This window comes from Parasteatoda tepidariorum, chromosome 2 (genome assembly GCF_043381705.1).
Source record: "Parasteatoda tepidariorum isolate YZ-2023 chromosome 2, CAS_Ptep_4.0, whole genome shotgun sequence".
Classification (NCBI taxonomy): domain Eukaryota; kingdom Metazoa; phylum Arthropoda; class Arachnida; order Araneae; family Theridiidae; genus Parasteatoda; species Parasteatoda tepidariorum.
In genome coordinates, this window is record NC_092205.1 from 70,621,702 (window position 1) to 70,634,954 (window position 13,253).

At 30.5% G+C, this 13,253-nt stretch overlaps 1 protein-coding gene across 1 annotated transcript in view; it reads left to right on the plus strand.

The window, feature by feature from the left end:
- LOC107436426 (otoferlin-like) overlaps nucleotides 1-13,253 on the plus strand; it is a 341,056-nt gene that overhangs the window by 293,981 nt on the left and 33,822 nt on the right. Inside the window, exons 27-32 of the mRNA XM_071177705.1 lie at nucleotides 1,538-1,699; nucleotides 2,900-3,034; nucleotides 5,664-5,825; nucleotides 7,406-7,562; nucleotides 12,303-12,409; nucleotides 12,485-12,625. Of these exons, the coding sequence (XP_071033806.1) occupies nucleotides 1,538-1,699; nucleotides 2,900-3,034; nucleotides 5,664-5,825; nucleotides 7,406-7,562; nucleotides 12,303-12,409; nucleotides 12,485-12,625 (864 nt within the window). The remainder of the gene's footprint in view (nucleotides 1-1,537; nucleotides 1,700-2,899; nucleotides 3,035-5,663; nucleotides 5,826-7,405; nucleotides 7,563-12,302; nucleotides 12,410-12,484; nucleotides 12,626-13,253) is intronic.

Below are 13,253 nucleotides of genomic sequence, written 5' to 3' on the forward strand. Positions count from 1 at the left end.
GTAGTTTATTTTGCACGTTATTTTTTAAAGATTGTTTACTTCCAATTGTCGAATTCACAATGCTCATATGCCATTACGGCAACCATTCCAATGAGTTATTCTTAATCTAGTTAGCGAATAAAAGAAAGCTAGCAGAGAAAACATGAACCAGCAAATATTGAGATTCGCTGAATCAACGAGTGTACTAATCAATGAATCAGTTAATCAATAAATCGAAAAATCATAGGATGATCGAATCAATGAATTAACGAAACTGTGAATGGGGGTATAATATATAAAAGATTATGAATAAATAGAAAAAGAGTTATGATCTGTGGTAAGTCAGTTGATGATGAACCACAAAAATAAACTAGATAAATTCGCAAGTTTTTATGTATGTTTATTAATATGAATATTTTTGTTGCATTGTATTACTAAAAAACTGAATTTTGATTTATGTATTTTTAAAAAGAAATAACATGATTCTATCATGTCCATTCAATGAAGTTGCAGTTTTAATATTATTTTTGTATTAATATTCAAGAAATACGGAGTAATCCAAATTAAATAGGAGGTGTTTCAGTGTTTCTTCGAAGAAAAACTATTTTTTTAAAAACATTCTTTTAAGTGTGAGGTTACTCTGCTTGAAATAGAAAAACATCATTAATGCTTTTCTTGACAAAGAGAAAGTGGGATATTTGAGGAAGTATAGTCCGATTTTTTAAAAATACTGTTCTTTCATTAGTAAGTTAGACTATTGCAAGAGAAAAGAAAAGCCCTTTAAGCTAGACATTAATTTTTTATATGTAGAATTACTTTGCACGTGACAGATTGGTAATGAAGTTTGAAGAGTTGTAATCGATCTGAAAGACGTCATTAAAATCTGTAATGATACTTAATTTTCTCTATGTAATTTAAGCATCCAAATTTTTTTTAAAAAAACGTTTATCTCTATGCAGATTTCTAGAATTTTAGAGACATTCTGCCCTTATTTTAAAAGTAAAAATCTGGCGTTTAAAATTAAGAAAATTTTTCACTTCGTGGATAGCTACAAAACTTTAAGACCGATTTATGAAACTTGATGTGACTATTGGTTGTATAATAGAAACAAAATTACCATTCAACTGTTATTAAGCATAAAACCATCGGAGTTGGAAATTAAAGAACTCTCTAAATAAATAAACCACGCATCGCAATATTGTAGTCAACTATTTCAAATAATGCAAAATCTCATCAATAAAGCAAATCTACAACTTTTTGAGATATCTATTTCAGAAATTCGCATCATTTTTTCAACATAAACAATATTGAGGGGGAAAAAATTTAAGCAAAATAAAATGAAAAAGCATTAAAAAATTCATAATAGTGTACCTAGAAGTTTTAAAATAACAATCATTACATTATCCATTTAAAATCAAATTTTCGTTCAGCCTATAAAAATATCCTTTACTTTTGCATAAATGCGTATCCTTGGAAATGAGCTTCAAGCTAGTTCTGAGTAGTTTAACTAAAATTTAAATTTTTTAGAAAAGTTATGACATGACTTGTTTCGTTCCAGGGAAAATCAGAATTCATCGGTCGGACTATTGCAAGACCTCATGTTAAATTCAACGATGAGCCATATTGCAAACCTAATTTTCCTCCTACCCTCGAATGGTATGATATCTTCAGAGGATCGGAACAAGCTGGGGAACTCTTAGCTACATTTGAACTGCTGCAGGTGAGTTCACCCATAATGCAATACGAATGACAAAAAATTTCATTTCGGCAGATTAATTTTTTCCTTATTATCTAATTTTCATTCTAATCTCCTTACATATTAATCTAATTTCCTTATTATCTAATTATTATACTGAGTACAAAGTACTGAGTTGTCTTTGTAGTTGTTCTGAGTAGTCTCTGTGTTGGATAAAACTTTCTTATTGCTGCATGCAGAAGCCAAACTTTTCTATAATATAGTTTCTTTCTGGTTCAAGATATCTATTTAAATATAGATATCAGAGCTGACACTAGCAACTTAGGTTCGAAATAAAAGGAAAACTTATCTGAAACTGCATAAACATAAATAGCAGTATTAACATAGATAGTGCTTTATTTACGTAGTACTAGAGCTGCGGACTTATTGGTGACGGTCTGGAAAACATCCCTGAGGATGATCAGAAGACATGTTATCGCAATTTTGATCCTCTGCAGAGGGAATGGCTCCCCTATTTTAGTAGCTCGATGGCCTGCCTGCGAAGTCGAGCACTTTACGGTAGAACCTAAGGTTAACAAGGACTGCTAAAGCACACCCTCGGTCCCTACGCAGGCTTATCAAAGTGATCACCTACCCGCTAACTGTCGCAGCCAGTAATGCTTGACTTTGGTGTTCTAGAGGGAACCGTGTCTTTACGATCAGGCTGCTGCGAGACCAGTATTAACATAGAATATCTCCTCTATTAAACTAAAGGCCATTTTGGTAATGTTTCAGATAAATTGCTTCATCCAAAACACGGGTTACCATACGAGCTATTAACAAAGAAGTTCTCGTGGTCGCTTGAACTTAAATATTTTTAGCTTACACTTTAGGGAGCTCTCTTAGCTACATTTGAACTGTTGCAGGTGAGTATTGAGCTAGCAAAATTGAAAGTGAGTTAACCATATCGTTGATAGAATGTAAACCTGCGTTTTATTAGAAAAGATTTGAACATTTCATATTCTCACTAAATTCAGAAATTAACTATAATAAGTTGATTGAAGTACTATAATCAGTTGATTCTTCGATCTTATTTTTATTTTAGAGCCAATTGATTTTTTTTATATATTTCAGCTAGCTGATAGGAATGATTTGCTCCTCATTAAATTTTTTTTTAAAAAATGAAAATAAATTTTCTGAAGGTCTCATATTAAATAATTATTAAGTTGAATTTTCGTCTTTCAGCTATCAGAATCAGATGAAAAAGGAGTGATTCCTGAACTTCCTAGACCTAAAGAAAATGTATGGCGTTCAGATCGAGGGCCTATTTTGCCTGTTCCTTTATCTATCAGACCTACTTTATCAAAATACAGAATTGAAGTGAGTATAAATTTTCAAATTAGAGTTCCCACTTTTTCATATCATCTCATTTAAAAGTATCACAAAAAAGCAGGATGTAATAAGTAACTTTGAACACATAAAAGATGTAGTTATTTTTTTAATTACTTTACTAGACTGTTGCGTGATTGTATGTTGAAAACAAAATTCAAAACTCTATGATACACCTTCTCTATCGGAAAAATATTAATGTACGCACGATTTTAGGTTATTGTTGATATTTTGGCCTCCGTCCAACACGATTTACTGATTAGTCTATAGGGCGAAAAAAATTTGGAAATGGTCAAATATCTCAAGAAATATACTCCGGATCGAAAAAGCAAAACTGGCTGTATTCAATATTTTTTAAAAGCTGTCCAGTGATACCAATTTCGGGGGTGGAGGAAATTTTGAAATCTTAAAGCTGTTTCGTTTTCAGGAAGAAAAAATTTTTCCTTTTTAAAAAATATAAAGAAACTGCAGACTTTTCAAAATCTACGTTATGATGGGAAAGGGAAAAAAATTTTTAAAAAGTATTTCTGTAAGAAAAAAAAGTAACGCATTTTTAAAATTTGTAGCTTTTGAAAAATAATGAGCACCCAAAAAAGTAGCGGGTAGCCCAAATTCGATTTTTAGTTGCGGGGACTTTTAAAAGTAGCCCAATCCGCTACTCTTAGCCCAATCTGGCAACACTGTGTATAAGAATATGATTTTGATTTGTAACGATATTGCAATTTCCTTTAACAATAGAAAAATATTTTTAAGCTGGGAGCAGGTGTCAAAATGTGACTTACAAAGCTGAAATTGTATAGGTAATAATGTTTCAGTAATTGTAACAACTTAAGAGGTTTTCGAAAAGAAAAAAAAAGCAGGAAACGTCACACCTTCAACGTTAGGAGAATCAAACAGAATGTATTAAAAAAATTGCTTACTAAATTATTCTTCTTCTAAACAACTCTCGAGCATTTTCAATGAACTTATCGAAAATTGATTCCTTTCATAGTGAGAAAATTCTGTATCGTAATCATTTTATTTCATTTATTTATTTTATGTAATATACTTATTTATAATTCCATATTCATAGATTTTTAATACTTATTTGTTACCTTAAAACTTTTCTAATTTCAATGTCATTTTCGCCTTTATTTTATTTCAAGAAAACAAATAGAAAAAAAGTATTATCACAAAATATTCAAAATTTTTCTAACACCACAAATATCATTCACATTTAAAAATAATATAAATTTTAGAATCTATTGCATACTTAGAATAAGTCATCTTTAGCCTATTACTGACTATTAATTTTGTCTCCGTTAGCACTTTCCCACTTCTAGAAATAAGTCTAGATCTAGAAGATAAGTAGAAAATAAATCTTCTTTACGCGTGTAATTTATTTTCCACTTTAAAGTCCCAATATTTTTAAGCACCAACAACATCTGAAATCTTGTTTGTATCAATCTGAAATAAAGAAAAAATAACAGATTAATGCCATTGCCGGTTTCTATGCAATATACTTATTTATAATTCTATATTCATGTATTTTTTATACTTACTTGTTACTTTAAAACTTTTCAAGAAAATATGCAAAAGGAGAAAAAAAAGTGTCCTAAATTATTCAAAATTGTTTTATCGCAAAGAAAGTTCTTTGCAATTGAAAATTACATAAAATTTAGAATCGTTTGCACAATTAGAGTGAGACATCTTCAGCATATTACTCACTTTTAATATTGCCACCACTAACACTGTTCCTCTTCTAGAAAATAAGTAGAAAATAAGTCTACTTAATACGTATACTTTAATTTCCACTTAAAAGTCCCAATATATTTTGACACCAACAAGATCTGAAATCTTTATGGTATCTAGAAATAAAACAAATATAACGAAATAATGCCACTCTCGCTTTTTTACATTAAGATTTTGCGTACGCATATTGAACGAAATAAAAGAAACTGGAAAACTGTTTTTAAAAATTCTTCTAGAAAAACCTTGCAGCATTGCATTTAAAAGAAAAGTTTAAATGTCTCTAAAAATTTCAGACCTAATAATTTGAGCTCGAAATTTCAGAACATGTGTGGAATTCGAATAAAGTAATTAAAAATACAAATTAAATATTTTTGACACAGTAAAAAAAAATTTTATTATGGCTTGAAAATAATTATCTGTATTATCAATCAAACATTTTATACGTGCTGCCAATGATGAAATTTGGAGAAAAAAAATCAATTCTTAGTAATAATTTATATCAAATTTATAGCCAAATGAATAGCCAAAAATAGTGAGATTATGATATATTCCGAGAACTGTCTTTTAAAAAGAAAGCTATACCTGAAACGTTAATAAGTGTATAAAGAGATTGGGGGAATTTATAGATAAGCCATAGCTCTAAATTTACTATTACATCGTGATCTTCATGTATTGACCTTCCATGTGCTATGCTTTTTTCTACTCGGAATTCCCACAACTTGAAAATTGACCTAGCTGGAAACAATGCCTAGTAAAATGCTACCTATGAAAAAAATGTGCCTTGTCACTCTATTGTCCCAAGTCCTTTTTTAAACAAGTGTGTTAAAATATTCACTCAGGACGAGTGCTTGTCTTATGTTATTGTAAACTTAATCCATTTAAATCGTAGGTTTTGTTCTGGGGTCTTCGAGAGCTAAAGAGGGTCCACTTGATGACTGTTGATCGTCCAAGAGTGGATATTGAATGTGCTGGTCATATTCTGCAGTCTTCCATTATTCTCAACTACAAGAAAAATCCAAACTTTTCTACACCTGTCAAATACTTTGATGTGGTGAGCAACAAATTTTATCAAATGATATAACTACATGTATGAACTATGTTTTTTGTAAATGGAATGGGCATCTCAAGGTGACTCAATTTTCCCACTCTCCGCATTTTTCCACTCTTCATTACCATGGTATTCGCAAATCTTATATTTCCCAACCCCAGTATATCCCCACTTCTTTCTGAAGTATAATACCGCTTCACAATAATGTTAAGATGGAGGAGAAAAGTGTGGAGAGTATGAAAATCGCGTAACCTTGGACGCATATTCTATTTTCAAAGAGTTAATTCGTAATTGTTTCTATGAAAATAGTTACATACGTGCGAGTAATTAATGAGAAACATTACTTTAATATTCTGATGAGTAGCCATTATTATGTGATTCATTAGTTTTAATGGGATTCATTTTCATCCTGATCATAAAATAAAGTATTAATTCTCAACAGGGTTATCAGTGCTTTAAACTCAATTGTAGAATTCACAGTAAATATCATAATTTGCTGATCAGAGCTATCTTAAACTGTTCAAAACTCTTCTTTAAAAATATATTTTGCAAAAAATTCATTTAAACAATAAAAAAAATTTAGAAATTAGTTGTAAACTTTAATACAAAGTTAAAAACTTATTAATGAAGCTTAAATTCAATGTGGGTCCAAGTCTTAAATGTATATTTAATAAAAAGCAATTGAATTAAAAATAGGTGAGGTGTTAAACTTCCAAAACTATATCGTGGTGTAGTTTTATGTGAACAATGTGCTAAATGGCAAAAACATAATCAATAATCATAACATAACCAATGGCAAAAACATAATCAATGGCATAATCAATAAATGTATAAAAAAAGCATACTAATAATTTACAATATTCGAAATATAATAAAAAGAAATAGTTGATCTTGAATTAATTATTAAAAGTATTATGAGAACTAAGTACAAAATTTTGCAAATATCAGTTTAATTTATGTAATATACCTTCTTGTATATGCTATATATATTTAGAAATTTTTTGATATAATTTCTAAAAATACGCTGAATTGGGATATTTCAATTGATATTAAAATAATATTTCAAATTAATATAAGCAAAAAAAATTTAATTAGATGCTTATTTTTTCTACGCAATGAGTGCATATTGAATCTATAAAAAATTTTAATTACATTCAGAATTTTAAGTTTTCAGTCATTTTATTACACTCATGAGCAGAGTTTCGATCAATTTAAAACGGTTATGAATAGTAAATTCATGATTGCGGCTCAAAACCTTAACCCTGATTTTCATTAAATTTTTATTACTAATAAAATTACTTTAATTACTTCTATAAAATCTATATTTGACCCAAAAAATGTAATTTTAAAGTTTTATCAATGAGCTGATCAATTTTTAGTCTTGCATTTATTAAACAAAACATTTACAAAATTTATAAATTTAAACGATCGTTTTGTGCCGAAATTTAATGATTGAGTCATACAGGAAGAACCGAATAAGGTAAAATAAATACAAATATAATGCGAGATATTTTACTTAGAAGAAAAATATGCATTTACTTATTGAATCATTTGATTTCAAGTAAATTATATGAAATCCACAGGAATTACCAGATCAAGAAATGTATTGTCCACCATTGACCATTCGAGTAATGGACTGTCGAAGTTTTGGACGTTTCACGTTGGTGGGAACGCACGTCATCAATTCTCTGCAGAAATACGTTTTCAGACCACTCTCAAAGAAAGAAGCAAACCTATCACGTGAGTATCTCAAATCCATAACCATAACTCTATTTTCATTTTAAAGAATAGTTTCAAATTCTGAAACGGAAATATAAACTCTAGGAAACCATATTATTTTTATAAATTCTATAGATATTGTTTCGTGATTTATTTTGGACGAAATAGCTTTCTTTTAGTTGAAGATATAGTTAGGTGCTTCAGAAAAATGCTTTAAGTCTTCCTTTCGTTTTAAAATATTTTGCTTCGAGAATTTTTTCTTGCTTATATGTTTTCTTTTCTGAAGGGAATTGGTTTCATATAACTAACTAGATTCGCTTTGAGGAGCTTTAAGGTGACATTGATAAAAGCTTAACTTCAACATATCGATAAAAAACTACGCTTGTAAATTATATGATTTCTGATTATTTTTTAATTAATTTAAAAATTATTAAACTTTTTTTTTGAATAGGGTTTTGAAAGGCGAAAGTTTCTAAAATGCACTTTTATGTGGAACATATTTTTAGCTTTCATAAATAAAATTGGTTTATTTATAAAAAATTAAGCCTAAACACATAATATATTTCACGAAAAAGTTTAAAAAAGAACAAAGGCACAACGATAAAATAACGATGTCACAATGGTTAAGGCACGGAAATGTCATAGTGAAAGATGGGGTTTCTGTCCTCGCTGACGGCTCTCAGCCCACCAAGGTTCAGTTCGATGGTGTGAGAAATAAATACGGTCTGTGCGCATCATGCCGTTGGTAACAAAATTGTCAAGCCCTAACCTCATGATCCCATTGGACCACANAAAAAATAAATACTAGTAATTTGAAATGTTTATTTGCAATTCTAATATTCGAAATATAATAAAGAGAAATAGTTGCTCTTGAATTAATTATTCAAAATATTATGAGAACCAAGTACAACATTTTACAAATATTAGTTGAATTTATGTAATATACCTTCTCATATATGCTAGATATATTTCGAAATTTATTGACATAACATTCAAAAATGCACTGAATTGGGATACTTCGATTGATATTAAAATAATATTTCAAATTAATATAAGCAAGAAATATAATTAGATGCTTATTTTTTCTACGCAATGAGTGTATATTGAATAAGTAAATTTATAAAAAAAAATTTAATTACATTCAGAATTTTAAGTTTTTCGACATTTTATTGCACTCATGAGCAGTTTCGGTCAATTTAAAGTTATGTAACAGTTGTATTAACAGTTATTTAAATTCATGACTGTGATTCAGAACCTTAACCCTGATTTTCATCAAATTTTTATCACTAATAAAATTACCTAAATTACGTCAATAAAATCTATATTTGACCCAAAAAAATTAATTTTTAAGTTTTATCAATGAGCAGATCAATTTTCAGTTTTGCATTCATAAACCAAAACATTTAGAAAATTTATAAATTTAAACGATCATTTTGCGCATAAATTTAATGTTTGAGTCATACAGGAAGAACCGAATAAGATAAAATAAATACAAATATAATGCGAGATATTTTACCTAGAAGAAAAATATGCATTTACTTATTGAATCATTTGATTTCAAGTAAATTATTTGAAATCCACAGGAATTACCAGATCAAGAAATGTATTGTCCACCATTGACCATTCGAGTAATGGACTGTCGAAGTTTTGGACGTTTCACGTTGGTGGGAACGCACGTCATCAATTCTCTGCAGAAATACGTTTTCAGACCACTCTCAAAGAAAGAAGCAAACCTATCACGTGAGTATCTCAAATCCATAACCATAACTCTATTTTCATTTTAAAGAATAGTTTCAAATTCTGAAACGGAAATATAAACTCTAGGAAACCATATTATTTTTATAAATTCTATAGATATTGTTTCGTGATTTATTTTGGACGAAATAGCTTTCTTTTAGTTGAAGATATAGTTAGGTGCTTCAGAAAAATGCTTTAAGTCTTTCTCTCGTTTTAAAATATTTTGTTTCGAGAATTTTTTCTTGCGTGTTTGTTTTCTTTTCAGAAGAGAATTGGTTTCATATAACTAACTAGATTCGCTTTGAGGAGTTTTGAGGTAACATTGATAAAAGCTTAAATTCAACATATAACTATACGATAAAAAACTACGCTTGTAAACTATACGATTTCTGATTATTTTTTAATTAATTTAAAAATTATTAATTTTTTTTTTGCATAGGGTTTGGAAAGGCGAAGGTTTCTAAAATGCCCTTTTATATGGAACTTATTTTTAGCTTTTATAATAAAATTGGTTTATTTATAAGAAATTAAACCAAAACACGTAATATATGCCACGAAAAAGTTTTTGAAAAACAAAGGCATAACGGTAAAGTAACGATGGCACAATGGTTAAGACACGGAAATGCCATGGTGAACGATGGGGTTTTTGTGTTTGATGACGTCTCTCAGCCCACCAAGGTTCAGTTCGATGGTGTGGGAAATAAATACGGTCTGCGCGCATCATGCCGTTGGTAACAAAATTCTCAACTCTCTCTCCTCCATGATCCTATTGGACCACAATAGTATGTTTCGGAAATGCTTTACTTTAACTTTGAGATTATGTAACTCATTGATAAATTGTATTTTGATTACACTGAAAAAAATATGATCAAAACTATCAAAATATGGTAAAATTTACAGTGTTTCTGACTCTATGGGAGGATCAAGAAACTTGGAAATTTTACTGAAATGCTTTGATGATGATTTAGTAAAATTCGCAATAAAATATAAACTAAACTCAGTGGCACGACAGCCCAACGAGGGCCAAAGCCTACTGTGCCCTTCTCAGTTTTCTTGACCTTGGGCTCTGGGGTGCAGGAGCAGATGTTCCGGTTAGGGGGTCAGTCGAACGCGAAACCCCCAGTGTTTAGTTCCCAAGCATGCTTGGTACTCATTTATCGACTGAAGAGATGAAAGACTGAGGGGATGAAAGATACCACTGAAGGGATGAAAGACTGAGTCAACCATGCCCGGCCCGAGAACCGAACCCAGAACCTGTGGCACGAGAGCGCGAAGCGCTGCCACTCTGCCACCGGGCGTCAACAATAAAATATGGTACTATAATATGTGATAAAATTTTGTAAAATTTAGTAATTTCATTATGATATACCTAAAAACACGGCATAGAAACCATTTATTCGATCAAATTTATTTTTTAGATTTGTATTCTTAATTAAATGTGTGATAATAAGAAATATAATTATGAAAACCATTATTTTCGATAAATCTTTACCATTTGAACTGAAAAATTGCCAAATGATCGGTTTAAATACCGTATATTTTGGTTTTCTTAACCAAAATTACGTTTTTTTTTTAATCAAAAGTATCGTTACCGTACAGTACGGTAATTTTACTAGAGCTTTTTTTCCGAGTAGTTACACAAGTTTTGGTCAAAAGTTTAATTGTAACTGGATACAAAACGAAATTATGGATATGTTCTTATTGCCAGATTCCGCCATTAGCATTCTCAAGTTCAAATCCTGTTTACTTCGATCTTCGAATTTCCGAAACTAAGTTATTTCGTAAACGACTCTCCTTCGAGACGCTGTTCGAGTTTCTTTTTTTTTTTTTTTAGAATCTTTTCATGGGAATTTGCTGAATCTTTCCAACGAGAAGGAAAATTTATATCTAAGAACTATAAAAAATAACAATTTGTTATCTCAAGCTCATCTTGTGACAGTTTGCCTTTATATGATATTGTTAGGTTTTAGCAGAATCTCCCAGCTACTGTGCGCCAGTGTGGGTTTATGTTCACAAATGGTGGTCAATTAAAATCGAGTTTTACATGGGGTAAAATACATCTGAATATTGTAAAGTTTTTCAAGAAACCTGAATCAGAAATACAGTAGGTTGTACGATAAGCCAAAGCAAATCGTGCAATCGTAATCCGATTTTTTAATGTGGCATCTTATCTTGCACTCTTTGCAAATAAAGTAGTTATCTCAAAGTTGTCGAAATCGTGGTAACGGAAAGGAAGAATGTGGGAAAGTGTGAAATCACGCAACCTTGAGAATCCTATTCTATTTACAAAGCAGTCTTTGTCACTGTCATCAACAACCAATATCTTGCCAATTGGACTTTTCATTATTCGGTAAAGGATAAGAAATATTGCTGATGGATTGTATTGAATTGGAAACAATTTTATTTGTAGATTAGTCAAAAGTCAAAAATATTTTTCTGTCTATGGGGTCACTACTTTATTTACAACCCTTGTATTTTGTTTAAACCTTAACTGATTATTTTTAGCTTTATAAACACCATTTCATGCCGTTTCTTACATCACAAATTGGTCACGATAGCCTGGTTAGTAGAACATTGTGCTCATGTTCGAGAGGTCGTGAGTTCGAATCACGCTGGATAAAGACTCCCTGTGTGTAAAATGGTTACTGTTGCGTGTTAAATCTGTGGGTGTTACAAAGTCCCCCGAGTTCCTATAACAAATCAATACTTCTGGGCGTTTTGGTTTGGAGATTGATCATTCTCTGATACAGGTCAAAATTACGATCCACGGATGGATGGTGTGTGAATGAGTCCTCCCTATAAAATGGACTGTGGCGTACCCGTGTGACAAACTTGTTGTCCTGGCCATAGATGGCGCCACTAAAAAACAAGAAGAGCCCTCCTTCTGCCTTAAATTCGCTTGGTTCTACCGAAGTAAAGCTTGTTGGTATTAGCAAGTAGCGTTTGTAGCACCAGCAATATTGCAAATTAATTAGCATATTGTACTGAATATAGAGTTATTATAAATTTACATATTTTCTGTAGGTTATGGAAGCAATCAGATGTTAATGGTACAAACTGATGAAGTCATCATTGATATAGATGGAACGAGCCCCTTAAGCCCAAAAGAGACTCTAATTATTTTAGATTTTGTAAGTATTACTCATTTATTAGACTGATTATACATTCTATGTCAATAACGTAGTAACAGGATAAAACATTTTTAGGGTGGCAATCAAAAGAAAGATCAAAAGGTAGAAGCTAATAAAAAGAAGAAAAGACAAACCGAAGATGAAAGCTATGATGACGATGAAGAAAATAAGGATTGGTGGACGAGATATTTTGCTTCCCATGAAGCTATGATCAAAGTAAGCTCCCTAGTACTTTCGTTTTTCATTAAGAACTATCTAATTGTCCAACCAACGCAAATGCAACTTTTTTAAAACTACAATTGAGCTCAGTACGTATGCATATAGCAATTTTTGTAAGCATTTTTAAATAAAACGTTCATAGTTACACTGTAAAAAGTTTCCTTTGTTTTTACAGACTTCTTCCGTATATTTTACGATTTAAAATTGTCTAATAAACAAAACTATTTTTCATCCTAATCGTAAATGGATTAAAAACGGCAGTTCAAATTTTAGTTTTTGCCTACCTTACGCCTTTTACAAATCATTTAACGATTATTTTCTATATTTGTTTTTTTAATTATTTATGGTTTTGAGCATCGTATAAATAAAACAGTGATTCCATTTTATTGTCGAATTGATATTCTCTCTACCTGATATTTATATTTCCTTAGATATAATTTTTTGATAATTCAAGTTGCCAGACATTTTTGTAAGGGTGAGCCACAAGCGCTCAAGTACAGTTTCAAGCGTTTTTACACATTTAAACATTTAAATATTATTCAACGAGTTAGACTTATCAGACAAAAACAGTTTAGAACGTTTTTTGAGACACAAAGACAGAGGGCTCGTCTCCTAATGAGGTTTT